This window comes from Pseudophryne corroboree, chromosome 5, assembly GCF_028390025.1.
Source record: "Pseudophryne corroboree isolate aPseCor3 chromosome 5, aPseCor3.hap2, whole genome shotgun sequence".
Classification (NCBI taxonomy): Eukaryota; Metazoa; Chordata; class Amphibia; order Anura; family Myobatrachidae; genus Pseudophryne; species Pseudophryne corroboree.
In genome coordinates this window covers 457,018,056-457,036,904 of record NC_086448.1, presented here as the reverse complement: position 1 = coordinate 457,036,904, position 18,849 = coordinate 457,018,056, and the positions used below count along the sequence as shown (strand labels likewise).

The following is an 18,849-nucleotide window of genomic DNA, read 5'->3' as shown; positions in this document are numbered from 1 at the left end:
TGTGTGGGGTGTTGGTCAGTGGGCTGCGCTGTGTTACAGTTGTGTAAGATGTCTGTTGACATGGTTCTGTGTGCTGTTTGTAACTCAACCCCGCCTTCAGCGGGATCACTCGTGTGTGAACAATGTTCGCAGGCACCTGACTGGCTGAATAGTTTTAAAAGCATGATTCAAAATGTAAATTTGGAATTAGCTGCAGCTAAAAAAGAGGCAGGTGTTAAAATACTATTGATTGTGTGGCCAAAGCAGCAGATACCAGAAAGGCTTCTCAGCCCCCCCTAGCGTTTTCACATAAACGCTCACTGCCTCAGGTGCTCCAGTCTGATTCTGATGTGGAAGATGTTGATATGGATGAGGACAGCTTTCTGTCCCTTGGGGTGGAGGCTCTCATTTTTGCTGTAAGGGAGGTCCTTCCCATACCAGATCAGGAGGCAGAACCAGATGAGCAGTTGTACTTTAATGTTAGACCAAAGACCTCAGCAACTTTTCTTGTCTAAAGAATTAAACTCCCTGGCCAGGGGGGGGAAATGACCCAACCTCCTATAGGGTTAATGGTCCCGATCCCCGCTGACAGGACACTGAGCTACTGAGGGAACCATTCGCAAGCTCCACCACAGCGAGCGTACATTCCCTCTGCACGCTGCCACCCCTAACAGAGCCAGAAGACAGAAGAGTGGTGAGTACTATGCCGGCGTCCCGGTTAGTGGGTCGCCGGCTATTATGGCGGCTCAAGGGTAGGTGCGCAACTCGTAGTGCAGGCTGCGTCTCCATGGCTCAGCTGGATCTGCTGGACAAATGGTTGGGGTCTCACCTCCACATGCAGGAAGTGACCTCATCTCCGAGAGCCTGGATTTCTCTGTTATGGTGGCTGCAAGTTCCTCACCTGGTGGAAGGCAGAAGTTTCAATATCCACTCGTGGATTCTACCGACAACTGATGCCAGCCTCCGGGGTTGGGGGGCAGTTCCAGGGAATATGGTCAAGACAGGAATCTGCTCTACCAAGAAACATCCTGGATCTCAGGGCAATCTACAATGCTCTTCTGCAAGCTTCTTAATTCCTGAGGCATCGGGCGATCCAGGATCAATCAGACAACGCCACGGCAGTGGTGTACATAAACCAACAAGGGGGAACAAGAAGCAGAGCAGCGATGCAAGAAGTGCCAAAAATCCTCCTCTGGGCAGAGGCCAATGCAAGGGCCATCTCAGCCATATTCATTCCAGGAGTGGACAACTGGGAAGTGGACTTCCTCAGCAGATACGACCTCCATCCGGGGTCATGGGGTCTACATCCTCAGGTGTTTTGACACTTAATTCACTGGTGGGGCTGTCCGCAGATAAACCTGATGGCTTCTCGTCTCAACAAGAATCTATGCCACTACTGTTCCAGAACAAGGGATCCACAGGCGGTAGCAGTGGATGCTCTGACGATGCCTTGGCCGTGCCAGTTTGTGTATCTGTTCCCTCCTCTGCCGCTCATACCAAGAGTTCTGAAAAGACTGCGAAGGGAAAGCGTTCTAGCAATTCTAATTGCCCCTGATTGGCCTCGACTGGCGTGGTACTCGGACCTCCTAACCATGGCTCTGGAGGATCCCTGGCCTCTACCGTTCCAAAAGGATCTTCAGCAAGGTCCGTTTGTCTATCCAGACTTACAGCAGCTACGTTTGACGGCTTGTAAGTTGAGAGAGAGATTCTAGCAAGAAAAGGTCTTCCCTCCCGTGTTATTTCCACCGTAATCCAAGCAAGGAAGATGGTGACGTCCAAACATTATCATTGTATCTGTAAGAAGTATGTTTCCTGGTGTGAAAGTAGAAAGGTGTCTCCCAAGGAGTTTAGAATCGGAAGTTTTCTACTTTTCCTGCAAGCAGGAGTGGATATGGGCCTACTTTTAGGCTCTATCAAAGTACAGATTTCTGCACTTTCTATTTTCTTCCAGAAGCAACTAGTCTTACTGCTTATTCCTTAAAGGTGTTCTTCATATGCAACCTCCCTTTGTACCTCTCACGGCCCCGTAGGATCTCAATGTGGTTCTATCCTTTCTTCAATTGGACTAGTTTGATCCCTTACATAGGGTGGAGTTAAAATTTCTCATCTGGAAGACGGTGGTGATATTGGCATTGGCGTCTGCCAGACGTGTGTCTCTGAATTAGGGTCCTTATCCTGTAAGAGCCCTTATTTGATTTTCCGTGAAAACAGGGCGGACCTTAGGACCTGTCCTCAATTTTTGCCTAAAGTGGTGTCCACTTTTTATGTGAATCAACCTATTGTGATTCCTGTGTTGTCTAACGCTTCCGCTTGGTCCTGAGTCCTTGGATATGATCAGGGCTCTGAAGATTTATGTCAAAAGGACTGCGCGTCATCAGAAATCTGACTCGCTGTTTGTCCAAGATTGGTTGGCCAGCTTCTAAGCAAACTATTGCTCGCTGGCTCCGGTTGACAATTCAACAGGCCATACTTCGGCGGCTCTACCTTTGCCGATGTCTATTCAGGCCCACTCAACGAGGTCTGTGGGGGGTTCCTGGGTGGCTGCCCGGTGTGTCTCGGCCTTACAATTGTGCCGCAACTTGGTCGGGTTTGAACACGTTTGTTAAAATCTATTCGTTTGACACCTTGGACAAGGATGACCTTCAATTTGGTCAGGTGGTTTTACAGGGGTCTAATCACTCTCCCACCCTTTTGAGAGCTTTGGACTTCCCCGTGGTACAGAACCCCAGTATCCACTAGGACGTGTTAGAAAATAGGAATTTGATACCTACTGGTACTTCTTTTTCTCGTAGTCCGTAGTGGATACTGGGCGCCCGCCTCAGTGCTTCAATCCTGCTTACCTGTGTAAGTATTTGGTTGCCCTGCCGTTGCGGTCCCAGTTTGTTGTTGAGAGAGCCTTGCTATCCTGGTTCGGTTGGTGTTGCTATCCTCTGTTCTGGTTAGCACTCTCCTTTCTGTCATAGTTGTGTGTTGGCTTGTTGCCTCACCGCTGTTGTATTATTCCTTCTCTCGTGGTATGTCCGTCTCCTCGGGCACCGTTTCCTAGACTGAGTCTGGTAGAAGGGGCATAGAGAGGAGGAGCCAGCACACCCATACACACACTAAAGGTTTTTAAAGTGCCAGGCTCCAGTGGTCTCGATCTATACCCCATGGTACTAAAGTACAGAACCCCAGTATCCACTAAGGACTACGAGAAAAGGAATTACCGGTAGATATTAAATTCCAATTTTTTTCCCCCCTGTATTCTTATTGGTTTTTAACACAAAGGGCCTGATTTTGAGTTGGACTCAGCAGCTAGCGTGTCGTTGGGCAGTTGCACATCCATGACTTTATGTAAATTCCACTGCAAACCCTTCCCTAGTGTTCAGCCCTTCCTCTGAATATTAAACAACTGAACACTTAAATAATGCTTGGTGCTTTCAATGTGTGATTATTTCACTGCCACTTCAGTGATATGCGTGCAACATTCCCATAACACGCCCACAGGAGCTGTTCTCTCGATGCATCTGTATAGCCACCTCAATGTTGCCGCCCAGGAAAGCCCAATACATTTTCAAGACATTTCTGAGACTGTGTCAATATCAACTGTGACTGTGCGCGTAGACTCTTGACACTAGCACAGTGCAACTTGGATGTAGTTTCAATAGAAAAATGACTGAACTGCGTTTTAACATCAGCAATACGTAAAGACAAAAAACTTATTAACCTGTTCTATATAATGATTGTACAGTATGTTGCTTTGATGGAGCTTGATATGTGTCAAAATAAATTGTACAATAAATAAAGCTAAAAAATTAAAATTAGAATGTTTTGTGGTGTTTTTAAAATTTCTTTCTTGACATATGGAGACTGATTGAAAATGTTCATAAAACGTAAAAGTATCAAATCTAAAATCTTAATGAGTGTTATTTAGTATAACCGTACAAGCCTCCATATGTCTGGTTGATGCTTGTTTAGTAGCTTCAAGATGAAAACCATCTGTCTGCGAACTAATTATGTTAGATAACTTTATATCTTTAACTGGAAGTCCTAACCAACATGTAACCAGATTTACGGGATTGTTACAGACCCGCTCTTGTAATGGTGCGTAATGTATGCTAATACAGAAGGGACTTTGCAGTTCCAATGAAGTTATATAAATAAAATGTTAAGAAATGACCAACTTTATTCCTTATGCTTAATCCAAAAATATTCCAAATTCTTCAAATGTAATCACGTAGATCTTTTTGATTTCATTATACCTACATGCATTTGATAAGAAATTAAATCTAGAGATGCATATAAACTGTTGATACAATTATTTAAGATTATATTATTTTTGATGAAACTCAATCACATTCAATAAAAAAAGAAAGGGAAAACACTTTGGCCTCATATCGCAATCTCCCTCTGTATGGAGAATAAAACGTTAGTCTAGATCATAGGTTCTCAAACTCTGTCCTCAGGACCCCACACAGTGCATGTTTTGCTGGTAACCAGCATGTGCATAGGTGTATTAATTTCTCACTGACACATTTGAAAAGGTCCACAGGTGGAGCTAATTATTTCACTTGGGGTCCTGAGGTCCGAGTTTGAGAACCTGTGGTCTAGATGACTGACATTAAAAACTGTGAGAACATCCAATACATCTCACAAGTAAGTTAGTCTTTTAGACTTATAAATGTTGAGAAGAAAGTGTTATTATGTAATTAAATATCCTGAAAATATGTAATAGTTGCTGATACGAAATTGTACAAGTCTGCTTCATATACTGACCTTTCTATCCTATTTGACTGAGACACTTATTATGGATAATATCTGTTAAGTAAAGTTGAAAGTTCACTTTGCTTCTCTTTACTGAACAATCTTCAAATTGGGCGCTCAGGGAGTGCATTTTTATTGCCGTTCTTACAACTGCGCTTTAGATGTTAACTATATCAGGGGGTTTCCAATAAACATGGTATTATGTGCATTCAGTAATATTATAGCAATCTGTTATACTGAACATTTATTGATAGGTTAAAAGTAACAGGGTTTTAAAACCATTCATTCAAGCTGCATGAGGGGGAAATATGTTAGCTCCACAAAGGAGAGAGAATGTACTAGTATTGGCACAGACTTTAAAATGGCTTCCTAATTTTTCTTTTTTTATATCTTTAGAGGGCTTTGTCATTGCCAATGATGTGGACAACAAGCGCTGTTACCTTTTAGTCCACCAAGCTAAGCAATTGAATAGTCCTTGTGTTATGGTTGTGAACCACGATGCATCCAGCATCCCCCGGCTCCTAGTTGAAAACAGTGGTGTTCGAGAAGTGTTGTTCTATGACCGGATACTATGTGATGTGCCGTGCAGGTAAACTGCTTTGTGGTCATGTAATGGTTAGATAGTTATGTTAAGTTCATGGTAAAGTATGAAAAACGGTGTGAAATTATTCTCCTTAAGGAGTTGAAAACTATCTTGCACAAGAATCGGAGAAAATTAGAAAAATAAACTATTTTGAATGCCATGTAAAGTTGTGTGTTTTCACATTTTAGTGCAGGAAGTTTACAGCTCATGGGGTTATGGATCCAGTTACAAGTGCTATCTTAAAAGTATGTGTGGGCTTCCTCTGTATACTCCGTTTATATGAATGTTTACAGCTGCAAAGTTTTTCGGGGAGTGCTGCTATTGTAGGGGAGAACGTACTAAGCCGTGTAGAGAGATCAAGTACCAGCAAATCTCCTCCTAAGAAGCTGTATTTGAAATATAACAGGAGCTCATTGGCTGGTGGTGTATGGGTTGTTGGGTCGACTCAACGTAGGTCGACAATCATTGGGTCGACTATGATAGGTCGACAGCGTAACTAGGTCGCCATGGTCGACAGGTGAAAAGGTCGACATGGGTTTAAAAAAATGGTGTAGTTTTCTTCGTAAAGTGACGGGGAACCCCAATTAGTGCACCATGTCCCCTTCATGGCTCGCCATGCTCCAGTCGTAGTCCACATGGATCGTCAAGTATGGAAAAATAAAAATAAAAAAAATGTGAAAAACTCATGTCGACCTTTTAGACCTGTTGACTTAGTTACCTTGTTGACATAATGCATGTCGACCTATCGTGGTCGACCAAAGGCTTAGTGTACCTGTCCCTGTGTGTGTGTGTGTGTGTGTGTGTATGTGATATCACCGCATGACCATTCACCTTGTTGAGGAATTGGCTACACGTGATATGTGCACTGTGATAATGTCAGGAGTCGTTAAGAAAGACTGCATGGAGATTTGGCATCAAAAAAACATTTCTATATGTAATAGTTTTTTCATGGAAAGGGGCATGTTACTTTTAATCAGAATTTAACATTTTAAATGTACTATCTGGCTATATGTGGTGGAATAAATGTGGTTTTGCAAGTACATTTGTTGCAGATATTGGGCCTATTTTAGGTGTGAGCTCCTGACAATTTGTAAAACCTTCAGAGCAGGGCACTCCACCCTTTTGATTATTAAGCTGCACTATACTTGTCTCCAGTGTGCTTTCAGTCAGTAACCTGATGCATTATGTCTGGCATACAAAAATACTTGGTCATTGAATGTTAATATAGTGCACAAATAGTATAGTCTACACAAAATGTAGTAGTTCCAAGTATCTGGCAATAGAAGAAGACTTGACCACTGGCCACCAAAAAACAAACCAGTAGAGTTCCAAAGACCAGAAAACTGGGGAGCATTCGAGTACCTACCTACTATAGGTGGGTAGGAACCATCGCATAAATGGGGAGACTGAGAAGCATGAGGATGCGTTACGTCTAGGTAAATTGCTGAGTAAATTTCAGGACCTCTTCCACGGGATCCGGTCTGAAGATCGACAGTATCTAGGTCGACCACTATAGGTCGACAGTCACTAGGTCGACATGGATGGAAGGTCGACAGGGTTTCTAGGTCGACAGGTCTAAAGGTCGACATGAGTTTTTTTTTTTTAAATTCTTTTTTAATTTTTTCATACTTAATGATCCACGTGGACTACGATTGGAACGGTAATCTGTGCCGAGCGAAGCGGTAGCGGAGCGAAGGCACCATGCCCGAAGCATGGCGAGCGAAGCGGTGCACTAATTTGGGATCCCGGTCACTCTACGAAGAAAACACCCCCCAAAAAAAAATTTCCTCATGTCGACCTTTAGACCTGTCGACCTAGCACATATCGAACTAGAAACCCTGTCGACCTTCCATCCATGTCGACCTAGTGACTGTCGACCTATATTGGTCGACCTAAACATTGTCGACCTAGATACTGTCGATTTGATGAACCACACCCCTCTTCCACAGCTCTAGAGCAAATAGGTGAAATGGGAGACTGACCAGGCCAATCTGAATGGTAACCATCTTGAAATATGTTCCAGGCAAAGGAATCACACAATAGGATTGTCTCAAACTGAGACTACCTGATCTCCAGAGACAACCCAAATAAAAAATGGAATTCCCTACTGTGTGCCTCATGTGAAATTGAGTTTGTTCTTGTGGTTCATATTATGCGAAACAGTGCTGAACTAAAAATGTAACCCTAAGAGTATTTTAAATATTACCAGTGTGTTCAGCAATTAAAATGCAGCATGTTTTATGCTTTCTTGTTGTTCAGTCTAGGAAATGCACAAAATGTCCATTGGAAGTATTTTTTTCCCCAACATTTTTTTCCCCAACATTTTTTTCCCCAACCATTTTCACTCCTCTGCCCTTCCGTGTGTTAATAAAGTGCACACCCTGGCACGGAATGTTGCTTGCTACGGCAGAAATGCTTATGCACTGCTGATTTCCTCACCTAGAGCTCTGTCCTTACTAATTTTTAGCATTCATTCTTGGTCTCCAATAGCCTCACTTTTCCTCCAACTATTGCTGCTTCTTTGCCATCTACAAAACTCTCCTCCACCTTCTCACTTCACTTCACTTCTCCAACCCTCCTCCATTTCTGCCCTTGATTTTGACAACTATTTCGTTTCCAAGATAAAAACATCTGCATTGATTTCTCATCCCTCCTCTCTAAATCCATCTGTCAGACACTGCTGTGCCAATCCTCCATATACGCCAATTTGAGAATCTCCACCCGTGACACTTTATGGTAACCTCACAGTGTGTAGTTAATCAAGACTGTTACTACCACCAGCTGAAGTGACTGTTTGAGACAATGCCCAGGGCAAGCTTCAGCTCACCCGCACACTCAATTATTTATACTTGAAAAAATAGGTAAAACGAGCCACTTGGGGTCTTAGGTCAAAAAACACATAACCAGAACTAGAATTTGGTATTCAATTCAAGAATATCTTCGAAGCTTATAGTTATAAAAAAAAAAAGTTACAAGATTTATAATAATTTCTCTAGCATCCATAAGGGATATTGGGGACAGATTATTACGTTGGGGTATAGATTGGTCCAAAGGAGCCAGTGCAGTTAAGATTTCTTCAATTGGGTGTGCTGGCTCTTCCCCTCTATGCCTCCTTCTACAGGTCAGTTTAGAAAAAAGTGCCCTCAGGAGAGGATGCACACTCTGCAAGCTCCAGAGTTTTTTCTTCAATTTCTTTTAAACTTTTATTTCTTTCAGTATGCTGTTTGAGCAACAGCATACCTGCGCCGTGGGAGTTAGGGGGTGCAAAGCCGCTTCCCCACTGCAGGACCACTGTCCTGAGGGGCTGTTTGCTCAGCGGGGCATGGCGCCTTGGCTGTCGCAGCTTGCCTCACACCCCTAACGCTGCCTGAAGGTGATCATCGGTGGTGAGTACATACCGGACCCCTCTAGGGGGGTCCCCTGGTTCACTGTGCGGCAGAAGCGCAGGTGAGGCGTACGGGTCCCTCCTGGGGAGGACCCACTGTAGCCCCTGCGTGAGATTGGCTAAATATTCTTGTACCAAGCATTTATGTGAGGATACAAACACATAGGGAGACATGGCCAGTCTAGATATTACACAGTAGCTCCGGCGCCATTTCGGGGGTAGGAGCTACATCAGAGCGGGCTCAGCTGCATTTTGGCGCCTTCCTCTGCATAAGCAGCAGCTGCCTCCTACAGCTTCTCCATAACGGTCACATGCTGGATCACTGGTAGAGGGGGAGAGCCGCTGTATTGTACACAAACATCATGCCTCTGAGGGAATTTTCATAAGCCAGTCTCACTGTTGGTTATGTATATGTAAAATGGTGACAGCCTCACTGGGGCTGTGCAGCGTTGGGTGCGCTGGTGTTCTATCTCCTGTTTCTCCTCTCACATGCAATAGGGCAGGCTTGTATTGTATTCAGGCTGTGTTGTATGTGTATTGTACCGGTTTCTCTTCACATTCACAATGGTAAAATAGAAGTTATGCAGTGTGTGTAATGCTAGATTCTCCCCTGTCTCATCTGGCTCAATATAATGTGAGTAGTCTAGTCAGTCATCACAAAATGCTGATAACAATGGGGGGTTGGTGAGGTAGGGAGGTGGGGGGGGGGGGGGGGGGAGAGTCAAGAGCCCTCCTGTCTGGGTGCTATCAAAACTATGTCGTCTGATGTGTCATGTCAACTCACTACAAATGCCAATAAGACTCAGGAACTCGGTAAATCTAGCTAACACCCCCTTGCTCCTGTCTACTGCAGGTGCACAAAAACGTGCTTTACCTGCACTACTGTCAGATACTGATGATGATGTACAGGATGATGTGGATCCCATAAGTGGGGACTCCACCCCTACACATTATATTGGCTATTCAGGATGTGTTAAAGCTCCCCCTGGAGGATGCTGATAATCGGCAGTCATTTTTCCTCCCACAAGACAAATGATAGTCAAATTTCTTGACTCCAAGGAATTGGATGATTTATTTGAAATAGCCTGTAAAAATCCAGATAAAAAATATCAGGTGTCCAAGCAGTTTGTTAATACCTTCCCCTTTTCCCCTGAGGGCAGGAAATTCTGGGAAGTATCTCCAGCAGTAGACGTCTCAGTCTCTCGCCTTTCTAAAAAGGCGGTACTTCCTGCTCCGGGCTCCTTTACGGTAAAGGACCCGGCAGATAGGAAAATTGAGACCACACTGATATCTATCTACACTGCTGCAGGTGTAGCTCAAAGACCGGTCATTGCAGGTTGCTGGATGACACATGCAATTCATTCCTGGGCTTCTCAAATTCAGGAAGGTCTCTCGGGTGATATGACCTTAGTTACTACTGTAACTTTCCTAAAACACATTCAGGACACGGCAAGAGTCCTCTGTGACTCCCTTAAAGAGATTGGCAATATTAATGCTAAGACCACGGCTATGGCTGTGTCTGCGCTCCGAGCAGTATGGTTGCGTCAGTGGATTGCTGATGCTGACTCCAAACATAATGTGGAATCTTTTCTCTTCACCGGTGAATGGCTTTTTGGAGGTGAATTGGATGCATGGATTTCCAAAGATACTGCTGGGAAATCCACGTTTCTCTCTTCGGGGGCTCCGCCTGCTAGACATACCTACCTGGGACCGTCTACTCAGTTCTTTAGTTCCTCCTGATTTCTATCTAGGGCCAGCGGTGCCTCCAACACAGCTAGAGGCTCCAGAGGTAAACCTAAGAAACCAGCCATGGCCGGATCTCCGGACCAGAGCACCAGTTCTGCTTCCGCAAAGACTTCAGCATTACGGTGCCCACCCACCCCGTGGGATCTCGTGGTGGGAGCTTGGTTACATCGCTTCAGCCACATCTGGGAAGGTTCATGCCAGGAAGCCTGGGTAAGGGACCTCATCTCTCAGGGTTACAGGCTGGAGTTCGACGGTGCTCCTCCCCAATGATTTTTCAAATCAGGCCTACCAGCTTTGGAAAATATGCATGGTACGCTACTACTGGCCATAAACAAGTTGGTCCAGTCCCAGGTCATTGTTTCAGTACCCCTACAACAACGAGGACAGGGTTACTACTCCAGTCTGTTCGTAGTACCAAACCCAGACGGATCTGTGAGACCCATTGTGAATTTGAAGTCCTTGAATCCTTGCCTGAAGTTTTTCAAATTCAAGATGGAATCTTTGAGAGCAGTGATCGCAGGCCTGGAACAACAGGAAGTCCTAGTGTCCCTGGATATCAAGGACGCTTACCTCCATATCCCAATTTGGCCTCCTCATCAGGCCTATCTGCGGTTCGCCCTACTGAACGATCACTACCAGTTTCAGGCGTTACCCTTTGGCTTGTCTACAGCTCAGAGGGTGTTCACGAAGGTGATTGCGGAAATTATGTTTCAGCTCAGGGTCCAGGGGGTCAACATAATTCCATACCCGGACGATCTGATAAAAGCGAGTTCCAGGGAGCTTCTATTGCTCCATATAGATCACACTATCCATCTTTTGTCTCACCACGGGTGGATCCTCAATCTGCAGAAGTTCCACCTGGAACCATCTCAGCGGCTCCTGTTTCTGGGGATGCTCCTGGATACTGTAGCACAGAAAGTATTCCTCCCAGAGGAAAAAGTGAGAACACTTCAAGAAATGGTTTGCATGGTGCTCCGACCTGCTCGAGTATCCATTCATCTTTGCATAAAATTGTTGGGAAAGATGGTGGCCTCGTACGAGGCGATACAGTTCGGAAGGTTTCATGCCAGACCACTCCAATTGGATATCCTGAACAAGTGGTCCGGTTCCCATCTTCAGATGCACCATATGATTTGGCTGTCACCCCAGGCCAGTATTTCCCTCCTGAGGTGGCTACAGTCTTCCAACCTGCAGGAAGGTCGACGCTTTGGGATTCCGGATTGGATCCTCCTCACGGATGCGAGTCTGAAGGATGGGGAGCTATCACCCAGGGGGGCGCAGTTCCAGGGCAGGTGGTCTGCCCAAGAAGCCCTCCTTCCGATCAATATCCTGGAACTTCGGGCCATCTACAATGCTCTGATTCAGGCCTACACTCTACTCCGGGATCGGGTGATCCAGGTTCTGTCAGACAACGCCACGGCTGTGGCGTACATCAGTTGACAAGGAGGGACAAAAAGCAGTGCCTGCATGCAAAACGTGTCAAGAATACTCATCTGGGCAGGAAGAAATGCTTCTCCTCAGAGCGGCCCCAGCAGAGTTCAGCGCCATTTTCCTGCCTGCAGTTCCTGTACACAGACGTTGACAGAGCTGTTCCTCCAAGCAACTCCAGCTATCCTATGCGGTACCAGGGGGTTGTAGAAGGGGGGGGGGGAGGTGGAGAATTAGATCTGTGTAACTATTAAAGTACACAGAGGGCGCTGGTAAGGGGTGTCCTTTATCTAAAACAGCGCTGTGTGTGGGTAGGTTCCGAACTGTGTCTCTCTCTTGCCATTCTCAGGGGGGAAACTCAGTCTAGCCTACCCTGTGTGTGTGTGTGTGTGTGTGTGTGTGTGTGTGTGTGTGTGTGGAGTGTTTGGGGTCTCCAGATAGCTATGTCCAGGGACTCTGTGTCATATGCGGCTGAGGATATGTCCTCTCAGGATGATTTAATTCCATGTAATCAGGATTGCACTGTTGTAGCACAGATACCAGCAAGGGAGCTTGAGTGGTTATCCTCTATCAAAGCTACGATTTCTCAGATTTCTGGTAGGGTTGCTCAGAATGAATCTGCAACTCAGGTTTTACAGAATTCGATGGCAGTTTGGTCCGGTTCTGTTACCTCAGAACCCCCGTCTGTAGGTTCCCACAAACGTGCTCTTGCCCAGATTATGCAAGACGACACGGATACCGACTATGACACGGCAGACGGTGATGGGGACGTGCTCAGGGGGGCCGCATCTCTTGCTAAAGGGGTGCAGTTGATGGTAGAGGCTATTAGAGAAGTGTTGAATATTACTGACACAACACCTGAACAGGTTGAGGAGGCTTACTTCACTGACAATAAGAGAACCTCGCTAACCTTCCCTGCGTCCAAAGAATTAAATGCTGTTTTTGAAAAAATCCCTAGGAAAGAAATAGGAAAACCCACCCATAGTGGACGCGTCTGTATCCAGACTCTCGAAAAAGGTGGTTTTACCTGTTCAAGGATCTACCGCCTTTAAAGGAGCCTTAAAGGAGCCGACTGATTGCAAAATTGATACTACGCTCAAATCCATATACACTGCTTCAGGGGCGACACATGGATTTCCTAAGCTATTGTAAAGTGGTCAGGCACGTTACTTGAGGATTTGGATACGTTAGATAAGAGTGACGTTAAACGTTAAATTGTTTTTCCGTAACATTCAGCATTCTGCTGGTTTTGTGGTGGAATCCATGAAAGACCTGTGTTCAATGGCTGCATTAATTTATTCCATGTCTGTCTCAGCTCGTTGAAGACTGTGGCTGCGCCAGTGGTCTGCCAAAGAGTAATCCAGGAGAGGAGTGGTGACCCTACCCTACACAGGTCAGGCTCTCTTTGGGGAAGCGTTTGATGCGTGGATCTCCACGGCTACAGCGGGTAATTAACCTTTCCTTCCCTCAGCAGCTCCAGCTACGAAGAAACCCTTTTCTTCACCTTTCGAGTTACTAAACCAAGACAGGCCAAACCGTCCAACACCACCTTTAGAGGTGGCCAACTAAAATCCAAGAAACCTGCTGCTGCGGGTTCCCAGGAACAGAAACCTGCTTCTGGTATGCCAAAGTCCTCAGCATGACGGTGAACCGCGCGGCCTGGAGGTAGTGCCGGTGGGGGCAAGACTCAGACATTTCAGTCACGTCTGGATGTTGTCCGGCCTGGATCCCTGGGTACAAGATATTGTGTCCCAGGGGTACCGGCTGGAATTTCAAAATCTCACTCCTCACCGGTTCTTCAAATCGGGCTTGCTGGCTTTGCTGACAGACAGGGCTTCCCTACAGGGGACCATCCAGAAGTTGGTGGAGGCACAGGTTATTGTACCAGTTCCTCCCCAGATGGAAAACACAGGTTACAATTCAAACCTTTTTCGTGGTACTGAAACCGGATGGTTCGGTCAGGCCCATATTGAACTTAAAATCTCTAAACCCCTTCCTGAGGGAGTTCAAGTTCAAAATGGAGTCAGTCAGTGATATCAGGTCTGGAGTAGGGGGAATTCCTGGTATCACTGGATATCAAGGATGCGTACCTCCACATTCCGATTTGGCTGCCTCATCAAGCTTATCTCCGATTCGCACCTTTGGACTGTCATTTTCAGTTCCAGGCCCTGCCATTCGGCTTCTCCACAGCACCAAGGGTGTTCACCAAGGTGATGGCGGAAATGATGGTTCTCCTCCTCAGACAGGGGGTGAACATAATTCCGTATCTGGACGATCTGCTGATAAAGGCATCGTCCAAGAAATAAGTTGTTACGGTCCATAGCTCTCACGACCCAGCTTCTCGGGGAACAAGGTTGGATCCTGAATCTCCCAAAATCACATTTGGAACCAACCAGGAGGTTGTCCTTTCTGGGAATGATCCTCGATATGGAAGTGCAGAGGGTGTTTCTTCCAGAAGAAAAAGCGTTGGTGATGCAAACAATGGTCCCGGGATGTCCTGAAGCCAGCCCGGGTGTCTGTTCATCAAAGCATTCGCCTTCTGGGGAAGATGGTGGCCTCTTACGAGGCACTGCAGGATGGGAGGTTTCATGCTCTGTCCTGAGGTTAGGAACCATAAATGTCCAAATTTTGTCCCTATCCATTCTCTTCCAGAAACAGTTGGCTGCCCTCCCTGAGGTTCAGAGTTTTTTGAAGGGAGTTCTGCATATCCAACCTCCCTTTGTACCGCCTACGGCGCTTTGGGGTCTTAACATGGTGTTGCAGTTCCTCCAGTCGGACTGGTTTGAACCTCTGCAGGAGGTTGATGTCAAGTTTCTCATATGGAAGGCTGTCGTGCTAGACGTGTGTCCGAGTTGGGGGCTTTGTCATGTAAAAGCCCATACTTGATCTTCCATGAAGTTAGAGCTGAGCTTCGGACACGTAGGCAGTTTCTTCCGAAGGTTGTGTCTGCATTTCATATCAACCAACCTGTTGTGGTGCCAGTTGCGACTGACTCCTCAATTTCATCAAAGTCCTTAGATGTTGTAGGGGCTCTAAAAATCTATGTGAGGAGGACTGCTCGTCACAGAAAATCGGACTCTTTGTCCTGTATGATCCCAAGAAAATTGGGTGTCCTGCTTCTAAGCAGACGATCTCTCGCTGGATCAGGTTCACTATCCACCATGCATATTCTACGGCAGGCTTGTCCTACGTCTGTTAAGGCCCACTCTAGTCGTAAGGTGGGTTCTTCCTGGGCGGCTGCCCGGGGGGTCTCAGCTTTACAACTCTGCTGAGCAGCTACTTGGTCGGGGTCGAACACGTACGCCAAGTTCTACAAGTTCGATACTTTGGCCTCTGAGGGGCAATTGGTTCTGCAGGATCCTCCACGCTCTCCCTCCCGTTCTGGGAGCTTTGGTACATCCCCATGGTACTAATGTGGACCCCAGTATCCTCTAGGACACAGGTTCTCAAACTCTGTCCTCAGGATCCCACACGGTGCATGTTTTGCAGGTCTCACAAAATTACAAGTGAAATAATTAGCTCCACCTGAGGACCTTTTAAAATGTGTCAGTGAGTAATTAATACACCTGTGCACTTGCTGGGTTACCTGCAAAACATGCACTGTGTGGGGTCCTGAGGATCGAGTTTGAGAACCACTGCTCTAGGAAATAAGAGAAAATAGGATATTAATTACCTACCTGTAAATTATTTTCTCGTAGTCCGTAGAGGATGCTGGGCGCCCGCCCAGCACTTCGTTATCCTGCAGTGGTTATTTAGTTTAGTGCTGTTTAGTTCTTGGTTAAGTACTGTTTTGTTACTTGGTTAGTAATCTTGTTCAGCCGTTGCTGATGTTTCAAGCTAGTTAGCTTGGTTTGCCTTGTGTGTAAGCTGGTGTGAATCTCGCCATGATCTGTGTACAATCCTTCTCTCGAAGATGTCCGTCTCCTCGGGCACAGTTTCTAGACTGGATCTGGTAGGAAGGGCATAGAGGGAGGAGGAGCCAGCCCACATGCTCAAACTCTTAAAGTGCCAATGGCTCCTAGTGGACCTGTCTATACCCCATGGTACTAATGTGGACCCCAGCATCCTCTACGCACTACGACAAAAGGATTCACCGATAGGTAATTAAAATCCTATTACTCATACGTCCTAGAGGATGCTGGGGACACTTCATAGACCATGGGGTATAGACGGGATCCGCAGGAGACATGGGCACTCTAAGACTTTTACTGGGTGTGAACTGGCTCCTCCCTCTATGCCCCTCCTCCAGACCTCAGTTAGATTCTGTGCCCAGAGAGACTGGACACTAACAGGGGAGCTCTCCTGAGTTTCTCTGAAAAAGACTTAGTTTTTTTATTTTCAGGGAGCACTGCTGGCAACAGGCTCCCTGCTTCGTGGGACTGAGGGGAGAGAAGCAGACCTAGTTCTAATGAGTTCAAAGGCACTGCTTCTTAGGCTACTGGACACCATTAGCTCCAGAGGGTCTGATCGCTAGCCGTGCTAGATGCTCGTTCCCGGAGCCGCGCCTTCAACCCCCCTTGCAGAGCCAGAAGAAAGAAGCCGGGTGAGTATGCAGAAGTGAAGAAGACTTCAGAGACGGCAGACGCTGACTGAGGTACCGCACGGCGGTCGCGCTGCGCGCCTTGCTCACACACACACACACACACACACACACACACACACACACACACACACACACACACTGGCACTGATGGGTGCAGGGCGCAGTGGGGGCGCCCTGGGCGGCAGGAAACCTCAGATTTGGCACTGGCAAATACATATGGGTGTCTGGGCACATATTATACCCCCGCCAGTATAAATATATTTTCAAAGGAAGCGGGACTGAAGCGCGCCATTGAGGGGGCGTGGCTTATCCCTCATAGCTCTAACCAGCGCAATTTTCTCTCCACAGAGCTGCAGAGACGCTGAGCCTTCCTGTCCACTGTAACAAGTAACAGGGGAAAAACAGGGGGGACACAGTTTATTTGGTGCTTATTGTTATTTTCTGATAAGAAAAACACTGACGTATCTGGGGCTGTGTATTGCACACTTCAGAACAAAGTTAGTCGCTGGGGTGTGAGCTGGCAAACTCCCTTTGTGTCTCCCTGACAGGCTTAGTGTGGGTCTGTTCCCTATAGCCCAGTGTGTTTGGTGGTGTCGGTGCACGTGTGTCGGCATGTCTGAGGCTGAAGGCTCTTCCTAGGAGGAAGTAGGTGTGGAGACAGTACAGGCTGTGGGAGTGACCCCGTCGGTGCCGTTGACTCCTGATTGGGTGAATATGTTGAGTGTTTTGAATGCTAATGTGGCTTTGTTAAATAAGAGGTTTGATAAATCTGAGTCACAGCATGGAGAAGGTCCATGGAGGATGCATTGTCACAAACCCCTTCGGGGTCACAGAAACGGTCTTTTGCCCAGTTAGTGAACACTGACACGGATTCTGATGCCTGTGTCGACTATAATGATACCAGATTGAATCCTAAACTGACTAAGAATATTCAGTACATGATTGTGGCGATAAAGGACGTGTTGAATATCACGGAGGACCCTGAGGTTCCTGATACGAGGGTCTGCATGTATAAGGGTAAGAAACCTGAGGTAACGTTCCCTCTCATGAACTGAATGCTCTTTTTGAAAAGGCTTGGGACAATCCTGACAAAAAGTTTTTGATTCCCAAGAGAATTCTGCTGACTTATCCATTTACCTCGGGGGACACGAAAATGTTGGAGTCAACCCCATCTGTGGACAAGGCCTTATCCCGACTGTCCAAAAAGGTGGCTCTCCGGCAGCCCTGAAGGATCCTGAGGATCGTCGACAGGAAAGCACATTGAAATCGATCTATGCCGCTACGGGTACGCTGCTCAGACCTACCGTGGCGTCTGCATGGGTGAGTAGCGCTATTGAAAAATGGGCGGATAGCATTCTCGTAACTTTAAGTTACATAAGGGACGCTGCAGGGTATCTGAAAGACACTGCAAGGGATATTGGCATTTTGGGATCAAAGGCCAATGCCATGTCAGTCTCGGCTAGGAGGGCATTGTGGATTCGTCAATGGAATGCTGATGCTGATTCAAAGAAGAATATGGAGAGACTGCCATATAAAGGTGGTGTCTTGTTTGGTGACGGCCTCGCGGACCTGGTATCTATGGCTACTGCGGGTAAGTCATCATTTCTACCTTATGTCCCTGCACAGCAGAAGAAAAATGCCTCCCTATCAGATGCAGTCCTTTCGGCCCAATAAGTACAAAAGAGGGCGAGGGGGCTCCTTCCTTGCTACTAGAGGTAGGGGAAGGGGAAAAAGATCACCTGCGGTGGCAGGTTCCCAGGAGCAGAAGCCCTCCACGGCTGCTGCAAAATCCTCCACATGACGCTGGGGCTCCTCTACAGGAGTCCGCTCCAGTGGGGGCACGTCTCAAACTCTTCAGTCAGGTCTGGGTTCGCTCGGGCCTGGATCCTTGGGATTTAGACATTGTAACCCAAGGTTACAGGCTGGAGTTTCAAGACGTGCCCCCTTAACGTTTTTTCAAGTCAGCCTTGCCAGCTTCTCTCCCGGAAAGGGAGGTGCTATTTGTGGCCATACAAAAGCTGTGTCTACATCAGGTCATTGTCACAGTACCACCGTCACAAAAAGGAAAAGGCTTTTATTCAAGCCTGTTCGTGGTACCGATGCCCGATGGCTCGGTCAGACCGATTCTGAACTTAAAGTCTCTCAATTTCTATCTGAAGAGATTCAAATTCAAAATGGAATCTCTTCGGGCAGTGATCTCCAGTCTGGAGGGAGGAGACTTTATGGTATCAGTAGACATAAAGGACGCGTACTTACACGTCCCCATTTACCCTCCGCATCAGGTGTACCTGAGGTTTGCGGTTCAGGATTGTCATTACCAATTTCAGACGTTCCCGTTGGGCTTTCAACAGCTCCAAGGATCTTCACAAAAGTGATGGCGGAAATGATGGTCCTCTTGCGCAAGCATGGAGTCACAATTATCCCGTACTTGAACGATCTCCT

General features: G+C 46.6%; 1 protein-coding gene across 1 annotated transcript in view; it reads left to right on the top strand.

Moving 5' to 3' along the window:
• The window catches only part of NSUN2 (NOP2/Sun RNA methyltransferase 2), a 393,529-nt gene that overhangs the window by 176,041 nt on the left and 198,639 nt on the right, over positions 1-18,849 (top strand). Inside the window, exon 7 of the mRNA XM_063922936.1 lies at positions 5,119-5,311. Coding sequence (XP_063779006.1) covers positions 5,119-5,311 — 193 coding nt within the window. The remainder of the gene's footprint in view (positions 1-5,118; positions 5,312-18,849) is intronic.